Source organism: Helianthus annuus, chromosome 2 (genome assembly GCF_002127325.2).
Source record: "Helianthus annuus cultivar XRQ/B chromosome 2, HanXRQr2.0-SUNRISE, whole genome shotgun sequence".
NCBI lineage: Eukaryota > Viridiplantae > Streptophyta > Magnoliopsida > Asterales > Asteraceae > Helianthus > Helianthus annuus.
This window is the reverse complement of record NC_035434.2, coordinates 10,584,795-10,612,006: the sequence shown is the minus strand read 5'-3', so window position 1 is coordinate 10,612,006 and position 27,212 is coordinate 10,584,795. Positions and strand designations below refer to the sequence as shown.

The 27,212-nt window shown below is 35.1% G+C and overlaps 3 protein-coding genes across 5 annotated transcripts; 2 read left to right on the top strand and 1 right to left on the bottom strand.

Moving 5' to 3' along the window:
• The first annotated feature begins 1,343 nt into the window (after positions 1–1,343).
• On the top strand, positions 1,344–3,537 carry LOC110911464 (sodium channel modifier 1). Of its 2 annotated transcripts, none has more exons than XM_035979128.1 (3): positions 1,344–1,544; positions 2,804–3,220; positions 3,340–3,537. In XM_035979128.1, exons 1-3 carry the CDS (start codon positions 1,374–1,376, stop codon positions 3,397–3,399), a joined length of 648 nt encoding a protein of 215 aa, XP_035835021.1. In that variant the 5' UTR covers positions 1,344–1,373; the 3' UTR covers positions 3,400–3,537. The 2 variants fall into 2 exon arrangements, with proteins under 2 accessions (XP_035835021.1, XP_022011780.2); XM_022156088.2 differs by having other exon boundaries at positions 1,344–1,556.
• Positions 3,538–5,839: 2,302 nt separating this feature from the next.
• On the top strand, positions 5,840–14,843 carry LOC110911454 (plasma membrane ATPase). Its single transcript, XM_022156077.2, has 14 exons — positions 5,840–6,011; positions 7,306–7,425; positions 7,524–7,622; positions 8,082–8,534; positions 9,338–9,664; positions 9,853–9,972; positions 10,153–10,275; positions 10,577–10,681; positions 10,749–11,058; positions 11,993–12,507; positions 13,149–13,322; positions 13,422–13,604; positions 13,702–13,883; positions 14,479–14,843. Exons 1-14 carry the CDS (start codon positions 5,958–5,960, stop codon positions 14,573–14,575), a joined length of 2,862 nt encoding a protein of 953 aa, XP_022011769.1. The 5' UTR covers positions 5,840–5,957; the 3' UTR covers positions 14,576–14,843.
• A 2,318-nt stretch (positions 14,844–17,161) lies between these two features.
• Positions 17,162–25,621, bottom strand: LOC110911444 (probable receptor-like protein kinase At1g80640). 2 transcript variants are annotated; one of them, XM_035979117.1, is made up of 10 exons: positions 25,303–25,621; positions 24,559–24,750; positions 23,667–23,917; positions 21,520–21,652; positions 21,355–21,418; positions 20,679–20,775; positions 19,703–19,805; positions 18,890–19,008; positions 18,702–18,791; positions 17,162–17,570 (listed from the first exon to the last, which is right to left on the bottom strand). In XM_035979117.1, the coding sequence occupies exons 1-10, from the start codon at positions 25,466–25,468 to the stop codon at positions 17,439–17,441; spliced, it is 1,347 nt and encodes a 448-aa protein (XP_035835010.1). In that variant the 5' UTR covers positions 25,469–25,621; the 3' UTR covers positions 17,162–17,438. The 2 variants fall into 2 exon arrangements, with proteins under 2 accessions (XP_035835010.1, XP_022011760.1); XM_022156068.2 differs by having other exon boundaries at positions 24,559–24,732; positions 25,303–25,590.
• Between the last annotated feature and the right edge of the window lie 1,591 nt (positions 25,622–27,212).

Genomic DNA, 27,212 nt, shown 5'->3' with positions numbered 1-27,212 from the left:
AAAATTAACTAAAACGATGACAAGCGTGTAACTTAGAGTTGGGGGCAAAACAATAATTTGTCAGGACCAATTAGCGAGTGTTAGGCAGCTATTTGGCATGAATAAAAACAAAATTAACTCAACAAAGTAAAAGAAAACACTACCATGGTTTTGCCAAAGGAAAACAACGATGGCAAGATTGCAAATTTTAGCGGAAGAAAAATCGTAATTTTAAAATGGAGGTAAAATAATATTTTGAACTGAGGGCAAAAGCATTTTTTTTTATTTTGAAATGGGGGCAAAATCGTAATATTTTAGCTGCGGGCAAAATCGTAATTTTTAGCTGGGGGCAAAATCATAATTTTAATCTGGGAACCAAATCGTAATTTGGCAGGACTCTAGCTGAGGGCAAAACCATATTTTTATTTTGAACTGGGGCAAAACTGTATTTTTTAACTGAGGGCGAAATCGTAAATTTAAGCAAGGGGCAAAGGCAAAATTTTATTTTGAATCGAGGACGAAATCATAATTTTACACCTGGGATAAAATTATAAATTGCCATCACCTATAAATAACTATTATACGAAAAAAAGGAAAAAAAAAAACACAAAAGTCAAAATGACCGTCAAAAGGGCCAATCACTTACCAAAACTATTGCCGAATGACATCATCAAGTTATAAATGTATATGTTCAAAATTCTACGATGATTTCTTCACAATCCAACGGGTCTGCTTTCTTCTTGGGCTCATTGAACGAGTTGTTTCATTGGGCCATGATGGGCTAAACTGGTTCATAACAGGCCAACTCAAAGGAAAAAAAAGGGTTAGAGTTAAATGACAAAGTGGTCTGTGAGTTTAGAACATTTTTGCCACTTTAGTAAAAAAAGAAAAAAAAAAAAAACTTTTTGTATATGGGTTAATGAGATTTCATTTTTGTTGTTATTTTTATCCAATTATTAAACTGGGTTAGAATTTTCTGTTAACTTCTCCTTTTTTGTCGTTTTCCTCATTTAATTAAAATATATTATGACATAAAATGACGATTATATCCTTCATTTAAATGAGAAAACTGACAAAAAAGAATGAATTTAACAGAAAATTCTAACCTAGTTTACCACCCGGATGAAAATGGTAACAAAAAATAAAACGTTAGACTCAGATACAAAAAATTATTTCATTTTTTAGACTAAAAGTGGCAAAAGTATCTTAAACTCATGACTAGTGGCAGACCCAAAAATTTTTCTATGAAGGTGCGAAATATTTTTAAAGATTTTAGCCCAAACGTATATAAAAATATATCCGGTTCATATCGGATTGGGTCGGGTCAGGTCATGACTATATTTTACTCAAAAGGTTAATTATGTGGATCCAACGTAGATGGATAGAAAAGATCAATGAGCGTGTTTGGGGGAGACAGTTGGGGAAGAGAAGCTCACTATCGGAAGAGAAGAGTCGATGACCTCCTGTTGGACGCCGCCGGCGATCAGTCTTCCTCCTACAGGAAGCTTTCTAGCGGCAAATATGCTTGTCTCCTTTGCCCTCATACTCCCGTCTTTGATACTCCTGTAATCCTTTCCGTATGTTTTCTCAAATTAACTACTACCTCTTTATGCTCTGTGTAATCTAGATATGTACACTTCCACTACACCTATACTATCTTATGCCATATATCTAGATACAGTTGGCTTGATGAAATTTAATTTTGTTCATGTGGATTTGGGCCTTCTTCCTTACGTTAGGCTTAGCAATGTGTAAACCCTAATTTTTTTATGTTATTTTTAAGTTGTTTAATAATCGATTAGATCGTGGACTATTACATGTTCCTGATTAAATTGCCATAAAAAGTTTTTACAAACCAAATTAACCATAATCTCTTCATCCTTTTGGTCGGTTTTACATAGGGTTGTCCAAAAAGCTCGTGGCTCGGAGCTCGCTCGGAAAAAGCTCACACTATATGGCTCGGTTAGAAAGTGGGCCCAGCTCGGCCCGGCTCGTAATGAGCCGGATTAGCTCGGTTTGGCTCGCTTGGTAGCTCGGCTCGGCTTAGCTTGGATTATTTTACTTGTAATATATTTTATATTTCTATACGTTATTATAATACGGGGTTAGGTTCATTAGTGAACAACCTCCTTGATTGTGAACACTAGTGAACTAATCCTAGCCCTTGATTATCAATACATAAGTGTAAATCAATGGCCAGGATTTGATGATGAAAATACACTAATGTATTTTACGATTTGATGATGTAAATCAATGGTTAGGATTTGCTCACTCAGTTCACAAATACATCAGTGTTCACTCTAGAACGTCACCCTTATAATATATTACAAAAACTTATTATTATTTACATGTATTTAGGAGTGTAATTTGATATTTATGGCATATTTGAAGGTTGATTACCATGCTAATGAACTAATATTGTATTTCGTTGAAATTCAAAACTTATTGTTTGTTGTTGAACTTGATTTTGGCTTGTAATGTATTAGGTTGCACTTATTCTGATATGTTGTTTTGAACTCTTGAATAATATTTTAGACTACTGAATTTTAAGGGCTAGGTATTAGTTTTCCTTTTTAAAATCGAGCCAAACCAAGCCGAGCTGAGCCGAGCCTGAGCTTAGATTTTCAGCTCGGTTTCAAATCTGATCCGAGCCGAGCCAGCTTGGTTTATAATCGAGCCGAGCCTGAGCTTGGCCTGGCTCGGCTCGGCTCATGAACAATCCTAGAATTTTACAAGTCATCCTCCTTCGTACACTACATTTGACCAATTTTGGCGAACATGTACATGTAGCGCTGCCTCAAGTCTTTGAAAAATGAATTTGCAGATGCATATGAAATCAAGACGCCATCTTGCTGCAGAAAGTAGGCTCAAACAAAACGAAGAAGAAAGACAAAATGAGATGAATAAGCGAATAGCGTTGTCGCTAGAATCTACTTCCACGAGCAAAACTGGTAACACACCTACAAAGCAGGCAAACTTAGCTAGCAAACCATTGACTGAAAAAACTCGAAAGGCCACTTTTGATCTACTTCACCATAGTCATCCTGAACAAGGTACTACAGTTAACAGCGTTTCTCAATGCCCGATCCCTGAGAATTCGAGCTTTGGTCCAACGGAGGCAACTGGTAATAATGTTGACCGGCTGTCATTGGATTATCGAGAGTGTAGGGAAAGAGAACTCAAGTTTATAGAAGCGGGTTGGAAGCGCGACTGCCATGGAGGGTGGTTCAGAGATGAAAATGTAAAAAAAAAAAAAAATAATAAAAAAAAAAAAAATCTATTCCCCTCAAAAGGGTTATTTATGATTTTGAGTTGGATTCCTAAAATATTTTCCTTATTGTAATTACAACTTGTGTGCAGGTTGAATTTGATTCTGATGAAGAAGATCCAAATGAGTATTATCTTGCAAATGGTAAATGAGTAATTGTTAAACAGGTGGTTTGATAAACTAAATCTTGCAAGCAACTTCTGAACAAAACAATCAACTACTGATGAAAATTTATGGACATGTGTAATTTTTTTCGACTTTTTACTATATATTCTTTAAAATTTGGTGAATTCTCTATGTTGTTTTTAATACGATCTGACCATGAGCTCACTGGAAATTTCAACGGGAGACGGAGGGGTTGCGGTGTTCCCGATAGGGCTGTTTACGAGCCGAGTCGAACCGAGGGGACCATTGCTTATGCTTGGCTCGTTTACAAACCGAACCGAGCAGAGCGGCTCATTTAAAACCGAGCCTCAAATCAAACGAGCATTTTCCGAGCAGTGAATATTCCGAGCGAGCGTCGAGCGCTTTTGAAAACTGTGTCGCGCGATTTAAATTTGCGAAAAGAGATGGTGATAATGCCGGGTCTTAAGTTTTTATGTTTTAAAAAACAGGCACATATCATGGCATAATATTTTTCTTATAAATATCAATGTTGTGTTCGATGAAGCGATGTTCATATTGCATGGACAATGACGTTGAGAGCAGAAGACGATCGACTTAAGGTAACAACATGAGACATTGAGGAGATAACAAACTGTCCTTTAGGGTTTGGTTTAACTTTTAGTTTTGCTGTTAGATTTTTTATTGGCGTGATTAGGCTGGTACGTATAAATATAGCTGTAAATTTGTATATAGTTGATCAAAATCTTACAAAGTGATATATATAAAACTATAAATTTAATTTATATTTATGTATATATGTATGTGGGTGTAGGGTAGGGTTCTAGAGTGAACACTTGGTTGAGAGTGAACTGTGTGAACTAATCTGGGCAATTGGATTACATCATCTAGAGATTTTTAAACAATGACAAGATTGTAATTATAATGTTGTAATTCCCCTTTAAAATAAATGACAGAAGGGTATTTGTGTCTTTTGTAAATTGCATTTATTAAACAATATAATCAAAATCTCTAAAATCTCGCTAGTTTCCGTATATACAAGATACATAGGTTTTAGTGTATACACATGTGTACAGTCTCGCTAGTATCAATTTGTACAATATACACAACTGTTAGTTTATAGAGATGTGTACAGTGTTGCTAACTATCAGTTTATACAAGATACACAGTTGTTAGTTTATACACATGTGTACAGTCTTTTATAATTATATTCAAAAATGGTTACATATGTGTATATTAACAACATATAGTATATTAGGCATGCACACGAGTAGATTCATATAAAAATTATGAAATTAATGAAAATCAAACATATCACATGTATGCAAAAATAAATAACTTCATCACATATTCAAAAAAAAAATAATGCCCAAAAATAATTACAATTTCAGTAATGGATAAATAATTAAAAATGAGAGAGAAAGAGAGAGAGGGGGTTAAGAGATGAGAAAATTAAGGGATTTGAATTAAACATAATTGGCTAATGTCAGTCTTACTCTTTTAATCTAAAAAAATGATCAAGGGCCAAGATTAGTTCACTCAGTTCACTCTCAAGAAGTTGTTCACTCTTGATCCTAATCCTGTGGGTGTATGTGTGTGTATATATGTATATATACTCATTGGTATTTCTTGGAGTTAAATGCTTGGTTGGTCCCTGTACTTTGCAAAAAGTGATATATATAAAACTATAAATTTAATTTCATACTTGGTCCTAGTGGTTTACTAATCATACGTGTCGTCCCAAAAGTTGTAAAAAATGAACTCGGTTGGTCCCTTGACCTAATCTCTGTTAAATTTCTCAGTTAAAACACCCTATGTGCTTGGTACGTGAGGGTGGTTTGGTCATTTCCTGGTTATATTTATATTGCCGCAACACCGCGAATTTCTTAAAACCTAGTTATATTTATATAAATTGTTTAAATTTCATAGCACAAAGGTCTAATGGTTGATTTATGAAAAGTAAAAAACTATACTATTTATATTGCCTGGTCTATTACTAACTATTAAAAAATAAATACATGCTATAATTATAATACAAGTTTATAACATGTGTACACGAGGCATACTTACTAAGGGTTGTATGTGTGTTTTGTGAGAATAGGTTTGAAGTGTTTAAATGAAATCTCTTTTGAGAAAAAAAATCTGTAAAACAAAAGGTCGCGCCGCGCAAACAAAAAAAGGCTAGAAAGCTGTTATTGAAAAAAAAAAAAAACAAACAACACCAAAGTATAACCAAATAAACAACATAAATCCCATAAATTTGAAGCCCACATCAAACTATAACTAAATCAACTCTTTTAGTTTTTTTTTCTTCCATTTGTTTAAACTCTCATAAAAAAAAAATTCCTTATGTGTAACATGTTGTTTAGAATTAAGTTAGGGCACCTAAAACACATGTGAAATAATTTGAATAAAATATAAATAACCAAATAAACGGAAAATGATACAAATGTACGTACAGCAGAAAAAGCTCCAACTTCCTTCCTAGTTTCACTCTCATTCTTCACTTTCTCTCCCTTCCTCCATTGTTATAGTTAGCTCTCCATGCACTTCACATTCCACTCGCACTCACACACCGACCTCAACAATGGCGGATTCTGGCATCAGTTGGGAGGAACTCAAGAAGGAGAACGTCGATCTCGTACGATCTCCTTCCTTTTTCCCTAACCTTTATGATTCATTTCGTAACCTGTTGTTGTTCGATACATTATTATGATTCATCGTCTGTTTGATAACGATTTGATTGATCTATCGATGCGTTAGGAGATTCGTAGATTTGTAGTTAAATTGTTGTGTTTTGCATGTAGATCTGTTGATTAGTTCAAACCGTTTGATGATTTGAAACTATTGTTATGTTAGGTTATTACTGACAGACTGTTTGATTGACTGTAAGCATTGGTATTTTGTTTTCATGATTCGTATATAACGCGCTTACGAATTTGCATGTAGGATTAATTTCGTAACCTGTTGTTGTTCGATAGATTATGAGTTGTCGTCTGTTTGATGATGAGTAGGTTGATCTATAGATGCGTTAGGAGATTCGCCGATTTGGAGTTTAAATTGTTGTGTTTTGCATGTAGATCTATTGATTAGTTTCGATAGTTTGATGATTTGAAACTTTTGTTAGAGTATTACAGATGATTATTCGATTGAGATCGAAATTTTGTGTTTATGATTTGATTGAATCGATGAGTTAGAAGAATTGTAGGTTTGTAGTTTCGGTTCGTTGTGTTTTGCATGAGGATCTATCATCTATGGACTATGGATTCAAATTGTTCGATAGTTTGAAACTATTGTTAGGTTATTACCGACTACTGTTCAGTTGACTGTAAGCATCTGAATATGTTTTTCATGATTCGACTATAACGATTATGAATGTACTATTTAGGAACATTGTAGTTTTTTTTTAACCGAACATAATCTGAAATTTTTGTTAGATTATTATAGATGACTGTTCAATTGACTGTAAGAAACGGAACTTGTTTTTCATGATTCGATTATAACGCTTACGTATTACAGACAATGTTTAATTGACTATAAGCATTGGAATTTTGTTTTCATGATTCAATTATAACACTTATGAGTTTGATTGGGGGATTTAGGAGAATTTTAGTTTTTTGAATAAACATAATCTAAAACTTTTGTTAGATTATTACAGACAACTGTTTAATTGACTATGAACGTCTGAACTTTGTTTACATGCGCTTACGAATTTGAATGAAGGTCTTAGGAGAATTGTAGTTTTTTAATCTAATATCATCTAAAACTTTTGTTATATTATTACAGTCAACTGATCAGTTGACTATGAACGTTGGAATTTTGTTTTCATGATTAGATTATAACGCTTACGAATTTGAATGGAGGATGTATGAGAATTGTAGTTTTTTACTAATTGATTTGGTGGTTTTTAACTTTGTTTTGATTGGTACGTACAGGAGACTGTTCCGGTTGACGAGGTATTTGAAACCTTGAAATGTACAAGACAGGGATTGACAACTGAAGAAGGGAACAGGAGGCTTAATGCATTCGGCCCGAACAAGCTGGAAGAGAAGAAGGTAAATCAATAACTGCAAATTGTTTTTGATTTCTAATATAATTTTGTTATACTCATGTTTATGAAACTGATGAGATCTTATTGATATACTTGAAACAGGAGAGTAAATTTCTCAAGTTCTTAGGGTTCATGTGGAATCCGCTCTCATGGGTCATGGAGGCTGCCGCAATTATGGCCATTGTCTTGGCCAATGGAGGGGTATTTTTCTTACTTGAATAAAAAAACAATTTATATACAAAATCGCGTAAACGTATCGAGTTATCAACCCCATCAAACTTGTTGAGGCTAGTCAGGAACTCAGGATACACGTTTTGAGAGGATCATTTAATCGGATAAAATAACGTGTAGATGTGATTTTGTTGCTAGTTTGGTATTTAAAGATAGTAATGGACTAATTACCAATCAGTGTTATTGTAGCTAGTATTAAATTGATTATTATTCGTTATAATTTATCATAGTCAAAAGTAGATTAACCCAAACTGGATGCTAATGATCAGATAACCACTTTACAAAAAACCATGTGACATAAAAAAACTGTAGTATTTGGTGTTATCTTGATGCTATGGTATTTGTAGAGAACAGCTATCATTCATATATATTATACATCTATAATATATACACTACATACACGTACTGATATAGATAACTTGATATCAGGGAAAGCCTCCAGATTGGCAAGACTTTGTTGGAATCACAACATTGCTGATAATCAACTCGACCATCAGTTTCATAGAGGAAAACAACGCAGGCAACGCTGCAGCCGCTTTAATGGCAGGTCTTGCACCAAAAACAAAGGTCATAAGGGACGGAAAATGGGACGAACAAGACGCAGCCATTTTAGTACCCGGAGATGTAATCAGTGTTAAATTGGGAGACATTATTCCAGCTGATGCGCGCCTTCTAGAAGGTGATCCGTTAAAGATTGACCAATCTGCATTGACTGGTGAATCATTACCAGTGACCAAGCATCCAGGTGCCAGTGTGTATTCGGGCTCGACATGTAAACAAGGTGAAATTGAAGCGGTTGTTATAGCTACTGGGGTCCACACGTTCTTCGGGAAGGCTGCTCATTTAGTCGATAGTACAAACCAAGTCGGCCATTTCCAAAAGGTACTAGTGTAGCAGAGGTGCACAAAGCGGTTAATTTCCCTAACTAGTTCGGTTAACCGGTTAAGGCGGTTATTTTCTAATTTTTGCTTAACCGATTATTGCTTTAACGGGTTATTACTTTAACTGGTTCGGTTATTCACTTTAACCGGTTATTTTCAACAAAAAAAGAAATCATTTTTTTGGTTTTTTCCCGGTTAACCAATACATCGGTTAAAAACCGGTTATTAACTAGTTGCAGTTCCTGTTAATAACCGGTTTCGGTTATTTTGCCCACCTCTATTAAGTGTAGTAATGTCACAAAGATTAGGCCCAACATATTAGTGTCACTAATATGGGCCTAACAATCCTAACCTGCCTGATTCTATTTTTATTTTAATATCTAACTAACTCCTAGCATATTTATACTTTTAAATTATAATTACACCATGGCTTAAATCAAAGGAAGGTATAATAAGACTTTTACTCTTATAGTAATTAAACTTTTGAAATTTATTTGTTTTTTTAAATTATCTCATATTAGTTATATAAGACATAAAAGTATATAAATTCTCATTTTTTGTTACATTTTAAAAGAGTTTCACTAAAAAATGATTAAATAGTATAAGAAAATCAGAAAATTACAATCACATTGTATTTTAGTTTTTACATACTGGGCTTACTGGACCGGGCTTTAGAACCCGACAACGGGCTTAACAGGTCCTAGTATTGGGCCTAGGAATGGTGCTGGTTTGTGCATTTTAAAGCATTCATTCTTAACTAATAACTACCATCATGTTAACAATATCTGATGGACTGTCCGTTAGGTGTTGACCTCCATTGGAAACTTCTGCATATGCTCCATCGCGATCGGGCTCATAATCGAAATAGTGGTGATGTACCCGATTCAGAAACGAACGTATAGAAACGGAATTGACAATTTACTGGTTCTTCTCATTGGAGGAATCCCGATTGCCATGCCAACTGTTTTGTCAGTCACCATGGCCATCGGGTCCCACAAGTTGTCGGAACAAGGTGCAATCACCAAGAGAATGACAGCCATTGAAGAAATGGCTGGGATGGATGTTTTGTGTAGTGACAAAACTGGCACTCTCACCCTCAACAAACTCACAGTTGACAAAACTCTCATTGAGGTCAGTTTTAAGTTTTAACCTCCGCGTTTGTTTAAAACGGGACGAAACAATCAGGGTTGACCCGCAAACACTTTTTCAACTTTATTTTTAAATAGTTAATGTTTCAAGTATGGTTAAAAAATAAACGGGTCGAGAATGCTACCTCTGATTGACATTGAACAACTGAAATAAACTCCTTTCTTCTTCAGGTTTTTGTAAAGGATGCTGATAAGGATCAAGTGGTTCTATTGGGAGCAAGGGCTTCAAGAGTGGAAAATCAAGATGCAATAGATGCTTGTATTGTAGGCATGCTTTCAGATCCAAAAGAGGTAATGACATAACAACAATAAAAATAATGATAAGTTAATAATAATAATAATAATAATAACAATAATAATAGTAATAATGATAATAATAATAATAATAATAATAATAATAATAATAATAATAATAATAATAATAAATATAAATATAACAAAATGCCTTGAATATTTCTTTTCTTTATGCAGGCACGAGCAGGGATCACTGAGGTGCATTTTCTCCCCTTTAACCCAGTGGACAAAAGAACAGCTATAACATACATAGATCAAAATGGAAATTGGCATAGAGTGAGCAAAGGTGCACCCGAGCAGGTACAATAAACTCCTTACCCCTCTATAGTGTAACTAAATGTGCTGGCTAACGGGTCAAAACAAATAACTATTTGGTATAGCTTTAAACGCATAAGTTGACCCGAAACAACCCCCCCTCTAAGAAAAAAAAGGAATTTCTTCTGTATTATTCTAATAATAGTCAGACTTTCGGCATACCTGACCCATTTTCCTTTTAGCTAATTTTTATTTGACCCGTTAAAGATAACACAGATCTCAAGTCAACCCATTCATAATAATCCTATTTCAGTTTATATGTACATGATATCTCAAAATATCTCAGATTGTGGAGCTATGCGACCAAAAGGAGGAGGATAAGAAGAAAGTGTTTTCCATAATCGATAAGTTTGCCGAACGTGGTCTTCGTTCTCTAGCTGTTTGCCAACAAGTGAGTTTTTAACTTTTTATATTTCAGTTTTTTAACCTGGAAACTAATTATTACTAATATTATATAGGCGGTACCGGAGAAAACAAAGGAGAGCGCGGGAGGCCCATGGGTGTTTGTGGGTTTACTGCCACTGTTTGACCCACCAAGGCATGACAGTGCTGAAACCATTCGACGGGCTCTACACCTTGGAGTCAATGTGAAAATGATCACGGGTGATCAGTTAGCCATTGGCAAGGAAACGGGCCGAAGGCTTGGAATGGGAACAAACATGTATCCTTCTTCTTCACTTCTGGGCCAAAATAAAGATCCATCAATTGCAGATATACCAATTGAGGAGCTTATTGAGAAAGCTGATGGTTTTGCTGGAGTCTTCCCTGGTAAATGATTCACACTCACTCCTATTAGATAGGGATGTTAAAAGTTAAAACAAACGGGCCCGGTAATAGGTCAAAACATGAGCGTTTTTAGTGCGAGTTGAATGTAGGGGTGCTAAATGGGTCGTGTTCGCAGGTTGACCCTACCCGAACCCAAAAATCGTGTCATACATTTGAACCCAAACACGACCCGTTCAACCCGATTTTTATTATTTTTAATTTTTTCTGCAACTTAATATATTAAAATCAAAATTTAATAAAGAAAAATACTAATGTATATAACACAAATACATTTAAGTTATGAAATCGTATGTCAATTTCTCTTTTTAAGTTATAATTATGGCATAAAATACACACCCAATGTAATTTATGATATAAAACATATTGTAAAAAAGGTATAATATAATATAAATGGGTTAAACGGTCAACCCGCCAATCCGACCGGGTTGACCTGAACACGACCCGTTTAGCTAAACAGGTTCACAACTTCAACCTGAAACTGACCCGAACTCGTTTAGACTAAACCCAAACCCGTGAATTTTGTGTTAGGTTGGTGTCGTGTTTTCAAGTCGCGTTGGAAATTCACACCCCTAGTTAAATGGGTTGGGTCGGGTTTGACATACCCACAAACAACTTTACATTCATGTGTTTTGGAATTTTTATAAATAGTTCAGGGTTAATATATTTAAAATTAGGGATAATTGTGCAAAATAGCAACATACATCAACTCTTTTACCAACAATAGTCAAGTCTTTTGAATTAATATTAAACAAGTAACATATTTTTTTATTTTGTCAATTATAGCAACCATAGTTATATAAAAAAATTGGTAGAAACATGAAAGTATGTAGCTATGATTGGTAGAAAAGGTGAAAGTATGTTTATCTTTAATAGCTTTCATCATCTACTGTTAAACCTTACTCTTTTTTTTTTTCAGAACACAAATATGAAATTGTGAAGAAACTACAAGAGAGAAAGCATATATGTGGAATGACAGGAGACGGTGTGAACGATGCACCCGCATTAAAACGGGCCGACATTGGTATCGCAGTGGCTGATGCAACGGATGCAGCCCGTGGTGCATCCGATATCGTGTTGACCGAGCCTGGACTCAGTGTAATCGTCAGTGCGGTTTTGACCAGTCGCGCCATCTTTCAAAGGATGAAAAACTACACAATTTATGCCGTCTCTATCACCATCCGTATTGTGCTCGGGTTCATGTTAATTGCACTTATATGGAAGTTTGACTTCTCGCCTTTTATGGTTTTGATTATCGCGATCCTTAATGATGGAACCATTATGACTATATCAAAGGATAAAGTCAAACCTTCACCTCTGCCGGATTCATGGAAGTTGAACGAAATCTTTGCCACTGGGATTGTTCTTGGCACTTATTTAGCTGTTATGACTGTAGTTTTCTTCTGGCTAGCAAAGGAATCTGACTTCTTTACGGTAAGATAAACCGTTGATTGTTTAGTTGGTTCACAGTTAGTGAGATGAGCGGGTTGGGTAATGGTCATATGGAGGGGGTTGAAATGGGTCAAAACGGATTCGCGTAGGCCAGTTTGACCCTTTTCAACCCATTTTGACCCATCCATAAGTAAATGGGCTGGTGGAGCGGGTTGGTAACGGGCCAAAACAAGATTTGATCAAATGGCTCAAAACGTGTTCAGTTGACATGTTTGACCCGTTTCCTTTTTAGCTGAACTTTATGATTTACTTTAGATTTTAAAAAAAAAAGTTTAACAATAATAATAAGAATAAGAAGAAGTTTAAAAAAATAAAAAAAAAATCTAGAGTAAAATGTCACTTTCATCCCTGAGCTAACTGAGTTATGAGTTTTTTTTTAACTGGGGTTAGTTTTTTCGGACTGAAATGGCATGTTTCGAGAATGTCAGGGAGGAAAATGGTACAATTTGGAAATTTGGTCTGAAATGGCAAAGTGGACAAACCACAGGGACGTAAATGGCACTTAACTCTAAAAAACGTAACCTATATCGACCCATTCATATGTCAGTGGGTTGGAATTGCAACCTCTACACAGTATCGTTCAGTTATTAACTAACGATATTCATTAATGACTGTATTCTCAGGAGAAATTTGGTGTGAAGCCGATTAAAGACAATGAATACGAGCTTATGTCAGCTCTTTACCTACAAGTCAGCATCATAAGTCAGGCACTCATTTTTGTTACAAGATCAAGAAGCTGGTCTTTCGTTGAACGCCCCGGTCTTTTACTGCTCACCGCCTTTTTTATAGCACAGCTGGTGAGTTTATTCTTATTGGGCTGACCCGACACACCTTTTTCAAAACGAACATAAAATATTTTTACATAAAGAATTCTAACAAATCTTTATTTAATGAAGATCGCTACATTAATCGCTGTCTACGCAAACTGGGACTTCGCAAGAGTCCATGGAATCGGCTGGGGTTGGGCCGGTGTGATTTGGCTCTATAGCATACTCTTCTATTTCCCATTAGACGTCTTCAAATTCATCATCCGGTTCGCCTTGAGTGGCAAGGCATGGGACAACATGCTCCAAAATAAGGTAAGCCCGTTTCGTTAATCATCGTTAATATTTTTAAACTAAATTGATCGTTATGTTAGTTATTATTTATTAACACGCAACTTTTGTGTACGTCTAGACTGCTTTCACCACTAAAAAGGACTATGGACGGGGCGAGAGGGAAGCCCAATGGGCCTCGGCCCAACGCACCTTGCATGGCCTCCAAGCACCGAATGCAAACGACATTTTCAGCGATAAGAGCGACTACAGAGAGTTGTCGGAACTTGCAGAACAAGCAAGGAGGCGGGCGGAGGTTGCTAGGTAAGTCTTGTTTCTTGATGGGTCAACTGTCTTGTTTATAAACATGGTTGTAGAAATCTCGACAAGCCTCCGATTAGCCGTTGATTAATTGCTAGTCGGAGGTTCACCGAGTAACTTTCATCTAATCAACCAATTAATTAGTAGGCGGTCAACAATGGTCAATTTCAGTCCTAATTGGCCAAAATCGGTGGCAGTCTAGCGATTCCAGCCAGATTCTTGACCAAAATCTGTAAATTCCGACAGTTAATAATATCTACTTGAAAATATGGGTCGAAGATGGTGTTAGAATATGTCTACTTAAAAAAATACATCTAAAAATGTGTATATACATATAAAATTGAAAATTACATATAAAATCCAAATCCGATTAATCTCGATTAATCGCTAGTTGGTACCCCACCAGCGGACTAGCGCCTAGCATTTCTTACAACACTGTTTATAAATACATGATTCAAAATGTTGTTGAAAAGTCAACTTAACCTACCCTAGCTCGTTTTGACTAAATGTATAGATCACATGTTTTGACCCGTTACCTAACGTGACAGACTGGCCCATACTACACTAAATTAATATCTATATTTGTTGTTTGTTATAGGTTGAGGGAGCTTCATACCCTCAAAGGGCATGTCGAGTCGGTGGTGAAGCTCAAGGGTCTGGATATTGAAACCATCCAACAACACTACACGGTTTAAGTCATCGCGGGCACATTTTTGGAGAAGAACATAAATAAGAATTAGGAAAGCGTGATTTCGATAAGGTCTGTTTTTCACGAAGGATCGTCGTCGGCGTCATCATCATCATAACGGAGATGCGGGAATAAGCCTACAAACGAGATCGGGCTATACCTGATCAGTAGTTAGGCAAATTCAATGTGTTATCTCTACTTAGATCTCATATTCTTTGTTCAATTCTAACGTTGTATTTGATTTATTTAATCTTAATTCTATTTAATGCTTCAAATTTACCCTTTTGTATTTCCCCTTTAATGCCATAAAAATCAATAATAAGGGTTGGTCATTGCGCATTCGTTACATATAGGAAAGCTACATAATACGATTGTTTTGTTGCTTGAATGTTACATAGACTCTTTTGCTAACGTGAAACATTACTCTTGTACATTTCTAACTAATTTAAATACAATTTTAGGATGGGAGTTGGCTACAAAGTTTATTTTTCCTACAAAATGTAAAAAGTCATAAAACACCATAATGTCAATCATAAAACACACTTAAAACCCACAAATAACAAAGTGAAGATTACTAAAACGCCATATCTGTGGGTTTTGTGTTGTGGTTTGGATGATAAGGCTTTGATTATCGAATGACTAAAATTAGTGTGTCTTATGTTGATTATCATGTTGTGTTTTATATTCATAGTTCTACGATGGTGTGTTTGAAGTTTTTATGTAATGTTAGGGTTTGGATATTGTGTTTTAGTGATCTTCACTCTGTTATTTGTGAGTTTTGAGTGTGTTTTATGGCTGAAATTGTGGTGTTCTATGACTTTGTACACTTTGTAGGAAAAATTGACTTTGTAGCCGAACCTCACCCTACAATTTTATATCATTTTTAATGATATAAAAGTATCCATCTGAACATTTTCACACCTTGAACGTCACTTCTACCATATTTTAACCACTATTTTTATGAAAATAATAATAAATACATTATTTTTATTCTAAACAAGCTTATTGACCGTTATATGTTATATATACTGAAACTAGAGGTCTTCATAAGCCGTTGAAACCGCCCAAACCGAAGCAAGTTGGCAGGTTTGGCTAGCTTGAGATCCAAATGGTTCGGTTTTGGCTAGGGATGACCGGACGGATACTAATAATCTCAATCCCGTACCAAATTGTAAACCATGTCCAATACCTGGCCCAATACCCGTCGGCAGGCTGTCATACTCATACATATCTGATATACCTATTAGTTTGTTTATAAATACTAGTTAGGATTTCAAAGTACATTTGCACGATTTTTAACTTTTATATTTTTTAAACTACAACGCATTAAATTATAATCACCTACATACATACATATCATATTCAATACACATATTCACGTAACAAGGTACAATTTTATTTCACATCCAACATAGAGGGGTGCGGATTTTTCTATCACATCTAGGCTAGTAGTCTTGGCTGTTTTGAGCAGTTATGTTTTGTTGTTCTGTAAAAGCGTAGTCAGTATCTCAGAATTCTTGTCATAACCAACCAAGCCAGACCATAATAAGGTACTACTTGCTTTCATATCCAATATAGAGGACTACATGTTTTTTCTACCATCGCTAGTCTAGTAGTTAACGGTTTTGAGCGTTTTCATTTTGTTCCACAAAATCATGGTTAACAGCCCAAACTTTTCATCAAAACTAATCAAGCCAGACCAGAAACACCAATAATAAAATCAAACGGAGATATGTTTTCCTAGTAAAGGAGTTATGGGCTCGCTTTCTAACAATTAATTTTATTGGATAACGACTTCAAAAACTAAAAGGGGTGCCCTGCTATTCACGCTCATATCAATTCTAAACGTACAACTGTTTAAGCATAAAGTACAAGATAACATCATAAAAATTCATACTTCATGTGAAGGTATTAAAGTTATCATGTGACCAACGACCAACTATACTCACACTATAAGGATGCTTTTATTGGTTGCTACATTTAATTTCATAAATTAAAAGTACACCCATAGATAACCCACATAGCATGCAACATCTAGCAACCAATAATTAATTAATTAATTAATTGTCATGAGAATTTGATCCAGTGGTATGAGGCCTCCCTTTCCTAGTGGAGACGCAAATTCGATTTCCGCTCAGGTCATTTTTGACAGACGACGAATCAGGGCTTTAATCCCGGGTTTAAACCTGACGGGGGGTGAGGGTTTATGGGTTCCATCCGGTTTCCCTCACATCAGGGCGTACGGTGTCATGACGGTCGAGAAGTCGACGTTAGACATAAATTAAAAGTACACCCATAGATAACCCACATGCATGCAACATCTAGCAACCAATAATTAATTAATTAATTAATCAATTGTCATGAGAATTTGATCCAGTGGTATGTGTAGACGCAAGTTCGATTCCCGCATAGGCTATTTTCGACAGACGACGAATCAAGGAGTTAATCCCGAGTTTGAACCTGACGGGGGACGAGGGTTTACGGATTCCATCTGGTTTCCTGGGCATTAGAGGGGTACGGTCTCATGGCGGTCGAGGAGTCGACCTTAGACATAGCCCCGAGAAGGGTGGTTTACACGTGAGATTCTTTGCCGTTCGAAAAAAAAAATTAATTAATTAATTATCAATTGCATGATAAAAACAATAAATTTAGTTCAAGAACACTACCAAATAAAGTGCTAAGGGGTTTCATCTATATCCCTCCAAAACTTGAAATTTTCATACATGTCCAAATTCCTAAACATGGTTTAATAACATTGTACTTTTGTGCATTAAATTTGGTACTTTGGACATATATGAAACTTCTTAGTTTTGAAGAGATACATAGTGCAGCCTAAGAGCAAAAATCTATACACATTAAACACGAGTTAATCAAGATTCGGTAACTCGTAACGACCCTCCAAGCTCGGTCGGTACAAGTGGGATTAACGAATGCAAGACGTCTGTAATCAACGGTCGGTAACTTGGCTCCGGTTGTACACATAGTACAGCTACAGCAGCAACCTGTACAGTTTATGATTAATCAATAATCAATTCGTGTAAACAAGCCGAGCTGCTCGAGACCAACTCGCTAAAAGCTCGAATCGAGCATGGCTTAAACGAACTCAAGCATATATTGGAGCTCATTAAATAACGAGCTCGAGCCCGAGCTTCACATATCGAGCTTGACTAGGTTCGCGGGCCTAAACAAACGTATTACTTATAATTTTTTATTAAATAAAAATGTATATAAGTAAATAAAAATTACGATACAAATAACTAAATAATACATATTATGTCATAGATAAAAATATAAATAAATAAAAATAATTATAAGTGTATATAAATAAAATAATTAAATAATTAATAAGTGATAAATAATAAACGAGCAGAGCTCTAGCTTAGCCGAACTCAGGCACGGCTCGTTTGCATCCCTATGTTTGTGTCAAATCAGGTAATTTTTTTGTACGGGCCAAAATGGGTAGGTTTCGAACTTTCGATTAATCTGGAACACTTTTTGTCCAAATGACAAAGAAAATATAATTAAATAATGAGTGGATGAAATGTAAAAAAACAAAATTGTACCATTTCAGTAATAATAAAAAATTTTGACCCGTGTAACGCATTCAACACGTTTACTTTCAAGCTATATTTGACCCAACAGCGATCAAAAAACACAACCCGAAACGACCCATTCATAAGTAAATGATTATAAAATAAAGAGTTAAATGCCATTTTAGTCCCTGTGGTTTGAGTCATTTTGCCAGTTTAGTCCAAGGGTTTCATTTTTAACCAGTGGGTCCAAAAAGGTTTCACAGTTGCCATTTTAGTCCACTGGGTTAACTTCATCCATTTTTTCTGTTAACGAGAAGGCCAATTTCAGTCATTTATATGGCTGAATTGCCCTTTTAATTAACAGAATTACATACAAAATGACCGAATTGGCCTTCTCGTTAACAGAAAAAATGGATGAAGTTAACCCAGTGGACTAAAATGGCAACTGGGAAACCTTTTTGGACCCACTGGTTAAAAATGAAACCTTTAGACTAAACTGGCAAACTGGCCCAAACCACAGGGACTAAAATGGCATTTAACTCTAAAATAAAAAATGCAACATTTGAAACAAATTAATTTGAATAGAAAGATTGTACTAACTTGATACAAGTGCTTCAAGTCCATTGTATCTCTAATCACAGGATCAACAATGTTAGGAAGCTTTGATCTGTCTGTTAGCTGAGGCATTGCCTGTTCATAAAACGCATTATTATTTATTATTATTATTTTTAATTTTAAAATCGTGTTTTTAACAATTTAAAGTAAATATGATCGATAATATTGTATACCCATGTGACGATTGATTGGCATTGAGATGGTGACATCTTCTCCACGGGTTTTCTCCCTATCAAAAGCTCCAAAAGTACGACTCCAAACGCGTACACATCGCTTTTATCAGTAAGTTTACCTGTAAAACATTCATGCACCTATTTTAATATAAAAATGATAAAGAGTAAATTGCACGGATAGTCCCTGTGGTTTGGTGAAATTTTACCTTTAGTCCCTAACTTTTCAAAATTACACTTTTAGTCCCTATGGTTTGACAAGTTGTTACTCGGATAGTCCCTGTGGTTTGGTGAAATTTCACCTTTAGTCCCCAACTTTTCAAACTTACACTTTTAGTCCCTGTGGTTTGACAAGTTGTTACTCGGATAGTCCCTGTGGTTTGGTGAAATTTCACCTTTAGTCCCCAACTTTTCAAAATTACATTTTTAGTCCCTGTGGTTTGACAAGTTGTTACTCGGATAGTCCCTTTGGTTTGGTGAAATTTCACCTTTAGTCCCCAACTTTTCAAAATTACACTTTTAGTCCCTGTGGTTTGACAAGTTGTTACTCGGATAGTCCCTGTGGTTTGACAACTTGTTACTCGGATAGTCCTTGTCATTTCACACCCACTTAACCAGAAAAACTAACCACCATCCGCTTTGGGGACTATCCGAGTAACAACTTGTCAAACCACAGGGACTAAGAGTGTAATTTTGAAAAGTTGGGGACTAAAAGTGAAATTTCACCAAACCACAGGGACTATCCGTGCATTTTACTCAATAATAAACGATTCAAGAAAATATTAGTATTAAAATTTAAAATAAAGTATTGCATACCATCCAAAAGGTACTCTGGAGCTACATAACCTAACGATCCCGAAAGCTTTATGTTGTTCTTTCCATGAATCCCACCCGTAATAGCGAGTCCAAAATCAGAAAGCTGAAAATTAAATTAGGTATTGTTAGACAAAACATTAAATAAAGGTGGTCGTTTTGACTTGGTTACATATGAATGGTTCGATTTGGGTACACTTTTATCTCTAACGGATCAAAAAGGTATAATAACGAAATTAAAAAAATATTAAAAGGAAAGGACAATCGGATGAGTCCGACAAAGTTGAAAGTCGACCCAAAGTGTATTTCTGATATATATATATAGAAAAAGTATATCGTACATTACGGCTTAACGTACTTCACGTACAACAACGTGCGTGATTAATGTTTTCAATATGCGTGATTATTGTGTTTCAACATGGGTGATTTTGGATTTTTGAGTTATAACGTGCGTGATTTTAAAATGAACGTGCGTAATTACCTGTCGTACGTGATGTACGTTAAGCCGTAATGTACGTTAAGCCGTAATGTACGTTAACCTTCCTCTATATATGTATATATATGAAACCTCCTAAGTCATTTTTACGTAAAAAGTTACATGATTATTATAAGAGTAAAGTACACGGATGGTCCCTGTAGTTTACCAAAACTTTGGATTTGGTCCCTAGCTTTTCAAAAGTACACAAATGGTCCATGTGGTTCGCAATTTGTAACGCATTTAGTCCCCAACTTTTTCCAAAAGTACATGGATGGTCCATGTGGTTTGCACTTTGTAACACATTTAGTCCCTAACTTGGACATGCTAAAACTTTCAGAATTGTTGGTTGGGGACTAAATGCGTTACAAAGTGCAAACCACAAGGACCATCCGTGTATTTCTGATAAGCTACGGACCAAATCCAAAATTTTGGTAAACCACAAGACTTTACCTGTATTATAATGATACAAATTTCATAAAGTTTAAAAACTATAAGTCTTACCTTAGCGTTGAAATTGGAACCTAGAAGAATGTTTGATGATTTGAGATCTCTATGTATCACAGGCGGTGTGCAACGCTCATGAAGATACTCTAGTCCTCTGTATACAAACATATAAAATACATGTTATTAGAAATAAAATATCGCCATAATTAAAAAAAAAAAGTTAAGAATAAAGGTGGCAATTTACATTCATTTACTTATGTACGGGGTCAATTTGGCAGTGTTTTTATCTCAAACGGGTCAAAAAATAAAATTACAAAAATCGTCCTTTATGTATGTCACTTATTGTAAACTGTGTCCTTTATCTTCAATAATTACAGAAAACGTACTCGAAGTTTGCAAACTCTTGCAAGTTATGTGATTTAACCCTAACTCAGTTAATTTTTTGTCGTTAAATCTGACCGAATGGACCCCACATGAGGGTATTTTGGTTATTTTACTCTCATGTGAGATCCATTTGGTCAGATTTAACCACAAAAATACCCTCATGTGGGGTCCATTTGGTCAGATTTAACCACAAAAATTAACTGAGTTAGGACTAAAGGACATAACTTGCAAGGGTTTGCAAACACCGAGTACGTTTTCTGTAATTATTGAAGACAAAGGACACAATAAAGAACGACTTTTGTAATTTACTCTGTTGTAAATTTGTAATACGTGTTTTCGTAAGATTTACCTTGCAATATCGAGTGCAACTTTCATTCGCTGCTGCCAACTTAAACTAGCTCCATGAGACGGGCCTTCGTTGTATCAAAAACAAGTATCGCAAAAAGTAAATCGATATGCAGCCTTAACTATTTTACAAATGTTCAATTGTTTGCAGAAATGAAAGATAATTTACCATGCAATTGAGATTCTAACGAACCGTTAGGCATCATTTCATAGACCAAAAATCTCGTATCGCCATGTATGCAATAACCCAAAAGATTAACAATGTTTTGATGCTGAATTCTGCTTAAACAACTTATTTCATTCTGCAAATAAAACAAATAATTAATAAAATTTCATAACGGGTTTATTATACCAAAATGTAACAAGCTTCCAAATTACGGTCATTGCATGTAATGAACTTTATTTTTAGAGTAAAGTACATGAATGGTCCCTGTGGTTTGCACTTTGTAACGCATATAGTCCCTATCTTGGACATGCTAATATCTTTAGATTTAGATTTGTTGACTGAGGACTAAATGTGTTACAAAGTGCAAACCACAGGGACCATACGTGTACTTTTGGAAAACTAGGGACCAGATTCAAAATTTTGGACCAAAATGTTATAAACTTCATATATTGGTCATTGCTTGTAATGAACTTTATTTTTAGAGTAAAGTACATGAATGGTCCCTGTGGTTTGCACTTTGTAACGCATTTAGTCCCCAGATCTTTTCCAAAAGTACATGGATGGTCCCTGTGGTTTGCACTTTGTAACGCATATAGACCCTAACTTGGACATGCTAATATCTTTAGATTTAGATTTGTTAGCTGGGGACTAAATGTGTTACAAAGTGCAAACCACAGGGACCATACGTGTACTTTTGGAAAACTAGGGACCAGAATCAAAATTTTGGACCAAAATGTTATAAACTTCATATATTGGTCATTGCATGTAATGAACTTTATTTTTAGAGTAAAGTACATGAATGGTCCCTGTGGTTTGCACTTTGTAACGCATTTAGTCCCCAGTTTTTTCCCAAGAGTACATGGATGGTCCCTATGGTTTGCATTTTGTAACGCATATAGTCCCTAACTTGGACATGCTAATATCTTTAGATTTAGATTTGTTGGCTGGGGGCTAAATGTGTTTCAAAGTACAAACCACAGGTACCATCCGTGTACTTTTGGAAAACTAGGGACCAGATTCAAAATTTTGGACCAAAATGTTATAAACTTCATATATTGGTCATTGCTTGTAATGAACTTTATTTTTAGAGTAAAGTACATGAATGGTCCCTGTGGTTTGCACTTTGTAACGCATTTAGTCCCCAGTTTTTTTTCAAAAGTACATGGATGGTCCCTGTGATTTGCACTTTGTAACGCATATAGTCCCTAACTTGGACATGCTAATATCTTTAGATTTAGATTTGTTGGCTGGGGACTAAATGTGTTACAAAGTGCAAACCACAGGGACCATCCGTGTACTTTTGGAAAACTAGGGACCATATTCAAAATTTTGGACCAAAATGTTATAAACTTCATATATTGGTCATTGCTTGTAATGAACTTTATTTTTAGAGTAAAGTACATGAATGGTCCCTGTGGTTTGCACTTTGTAACGCATTTAGTCCCAGGCTTTTTTTCAAAAGTACATGGATGGTCCCTGTGGTTTGCACTTTGTAACGCATATAGTCCCTAACTTGGACATGCTAATATCTTTAGATTTAGATTTGTTGGCTGGGGGCTAAATGTGTTTCAAAGTACAAACCACAGGTACCATCCGTGTACTTTTGGAAAACTAGGAACCAGATTCAAAATTTTGGACCAAAATGTTATAAACTTCATATATTGGTCATTGCTTGTAATGAACTTTATTTTTAGAGTAAAGTACATGAATGGTCCCTGTGGTTTGCACTTTGTAACGCATTTAGCCCCCAGTTTTTTTCCAAAAGTACATGGATGGTCCCTGTGGTTTGCTCTTTGTAACGAATAGAGTCCCTAACTAAGACATGCTAATACCTTTAGATTTAGATTTGTTGGCTGGGGACTAAATGTGTTACAAAGTGCAAACCACAGGGACCATACGTGTACTTTTGGAAAACTAGGCACCAGATTCAAAATTTTGGTAAACCACAGGGACCGTCCGTGTACTTTACTCTTATTTCCGTACCATTTGATGCAATTGACCGGCTTATGCCACGTCACCTTTTTACCGGTTAGAACACGTTGTAGCGTGCCAATTGCATCAAATGGTAAAAAATAGTTCACTAGATACAATGACAAAGATGTGAAATTAATTACATATGGAGGCAACATTTTTTAAACTTGAAAAGTTACCTCAAATGCCCTATGAGCATCGGGTCCCGCAACATGGATTCTTTTTACGGCTGCAAGGAAATGATCATTGAAACAAGCTTTGTATACGCTCCCGAATGCGCCATGGCCTATCACGTTGTCTTCGTGAAAGTTGTTTGTTGCGGAAACTAGCCATTCGTATTCGATCACAGTTACGGAGCCTTTTTTACCGGTCATTCTCAATGGGTTGAATTTGTCCAATATTGGACCCAATGACAACCCTTTTGAGGTATCTATGAGTATGCAAAACACATAGTTAGATCAAGATCAAAAGTGTATTCAATGTTTATAAATAAAATTTAGGGGTGTAAACGAGCCAAGTCGTTTGTGAGCTACTTGAGATCCGCTTGCCAAAAGCTTAGATCGAGCTGAGTTTAAACGATCTCGAGCTGAGCTTATCGAGCTCAAGCTGGCTCGCGAGACTAAACGAGCCTATAATTTATATAACTTTTATTTAAAATATTAAATATATAAGCAATGTAATAGCTTTCATTAACATTAGGAAAATTACATAAGAATGGCAAGTAAACGGGCAACAAGCTGCACCGCAACCCCCCTTTTGAGAAGCAAATCAATTCTACCGAAAACAATTATTATTATTACTATTATTATTATTATTATTATTATTATTATTATTATTATTATTATTATTATTATTATTACTATTATTATTATTATTATTATTATTATTATTATATCTTTATTTAATTTATACAATAATTATTATTATTATTATATATAAAATTATAATAAAAATAACAAAGTTATATATACTATGCTATATATAAATTTATAATTAAAACATAAAAAAGAACTATAAATGTATATAAATTAATAAATAAATAATAAACAAGCTGGCTTGAGATTGAAATACCTTGGCTTTGTTGGGCATTTTCAATATTGGATTTTTTTGATCTTTTCAACCGGTAGATCCATAAACATGATAACAAAATCAAAATTGCAACAAGAAGAGATGAAGCAACAATGAGCGCCACAAGAATCCTCTTGTTCAAATCTTCATGGTGAACCACTCTGATTTCAGATGACCCTATGCATTGCAAACAAACTTGATACTCATTCAGGCATTTCATCAAACACATAAATACTCATTCAGGCATTTCATCAAACACATGAACTGCGTTAATCTCAGACACAAAATTCAACACCCAACCCATTTTAAATTCACTCAATATTGTTCGAAAATGCATGTGGGTAAAACAGATTATAATAATTATAAAAATATTCATTCAAAATTATGAAACTTGAGAGGGGTTTTGTGTGATTAGGTAATGACTCATTCAGGCATTTCATCGAACACATGAACTGCGGTGATCTTGAAGAAGAAAACATGAAAATTGTTTGAAAACGCAAGTGGGTAACAGAGATTAAACAAATACTCATTCAAAAACATGAAACTTGAGATGGGTTTTGTGTGATTAGCTAACTACTCATTCAGGCATTTCATCAAACACATGAACTGCGTTGATCTTGAGGACGAAAACTAACACCCAACCCATTTGAAAATCATTCAAATTGTTTGAAAATGCAAGTGGGTAACATAGATTATACAAATACCCATTCGAAAACATGAAACTTGAGACGGGTTTAGTGTAATTACCTGGAGAAACAGCTTGATTTTGAGTGGGTATTTGAGAAAAAGGAGGTTTTTTCTGAGTGGGAAGAACAGGGTCAGCCATGGGGGACAGAGGAGGGTGAGTGATTAAAGCATGAATTGGTGCAAAATAGCAAAAACCGAAAATGGGTATGATGAAGAGAAGATTCATCTCTATTTTAATGCAGACAATTTTGTTTTGGAAGAGAGAAGAAGAGGGAGACAAGGATATTCCCAAAATTCATGTGTTTTTAGTTGTCTGTGAGAGATGGTTTCATGCTTTGAATTTTTTTCAATTTTTGAAATGGTTCCTGTTCTCTCTCTAGAGTATTAAATGCAGTGTTCATATGATAATATGGTATTTATTAAACGATATGACATTTTAAAAATCATTATTAATATCTTATATATTAATCTATCTATTATACTAAAGCAAAATAAAGGTTGACCATTTGACCATGATGTGGCAGCTCTCTTTGGCCAGATAATTGTAAATTTGGGCGCCATTCTCCTTCTTCCTACATACGCTTCTTCAATTTTGGTAACCTATTCAATTCTCTCAATCAATGGAAGGAAAATTGATTTCTGTTATAATCGTTTGATGACTTATGATTTCTTAAATCTTGAATGTTATTTGATGGTCAATAGTAATATTTATTAGTATTCTTTCAAGATTGTTTATGTTTTTTTGGGTTATTGATTGATGATGATTATAGTTAGGGTTTTAATCGATGATATTATAATCGATTATTCTATGCTTTGATTCGTTAGGGTTTTCTTCAATTATTTGATGTTGTTTCATTCTTTTTTGTTATTTCATTCGTTTGATTTCTTTAATAGTCTAATGTTAGTTAGGGTTCATTCATCTGTATTGTTTGATTTCTGTTATAATCGTCCGTTACTTCCTATTTCATTAATCTTGAATGTTACCTTTCTGACATTTTTTTGTTTCAATTTTCTCAGGTACGAATCGATATTTGTTAGGAAGTAGAATTAGAATCTCATTGGTCTGTATTTTTGCTGCTTATGAGTAGAGTCGAGTCATCTCCCAAGCGGATTAAGTTGAAGATGGATATACAAGTTCATGAGTGTTCAGATTTATTCGGTTTGCTGGAGTGAAGTAGCGTTGTTCGAGTAACTAAGAAATGCAGGTTACTCTAATTTGTTGTTAGATTGTAGTGTGTAACTTCGGTTGCGGTTTTAGGGTTCCGCCTTAAAAGGCTGTGGTGTTGCAGACGGCTTGATGCAGGATTACGGTTCTGGATTAGTTATAAAGGTGTTCCTTCAGGTAACTTTCTTATAGTGATGAAAAATGTATAAATACTTTCTTATTGTTGATTCTTGGTCTATGAATGACATTAACCTAATTTATTTTATTCTCTGTTAAAGAAGACACTGGATTAAATAATTTATGATGTGTGCCCAGTAAGTTTCAGTTCCCATATATTATTAGAGAATCATTAATTCAATATTAAACTGATGGTAATACCGTTTCGCCTGCAGGTTCTTAGCATACAACAGATCTACAGAATCAGTAGTATGTATTGGGATGACAAATATGGCACACATAGTCTTCATCCAGATGTATTTATCATTTAAATATTTTTGTTAAAAAAAAAGCACACCCATTTTTAAATCTCATTTCTGTATCAAGATATTAAAGGCGTCAAAACAGGCGGGTTGGTTAATGAGTCAAACCGGATCAGGTTGGTTGACCATGAAACACCTTTTGTTCACTTTCTAACATTTTTAATGAAAAACTGGGGTGCTACAGATGTATTGGATAGTGGCGCAATAAGATTTTACTCTTTTTTCGCATTAACATTAAACTTTGGGCAACTTTGAATCTGTCTGACCCATTGTTCCTGTTAGAACTAAAGCACTTGCCACCTGTGAATTAAAGACATGGAGCTGAG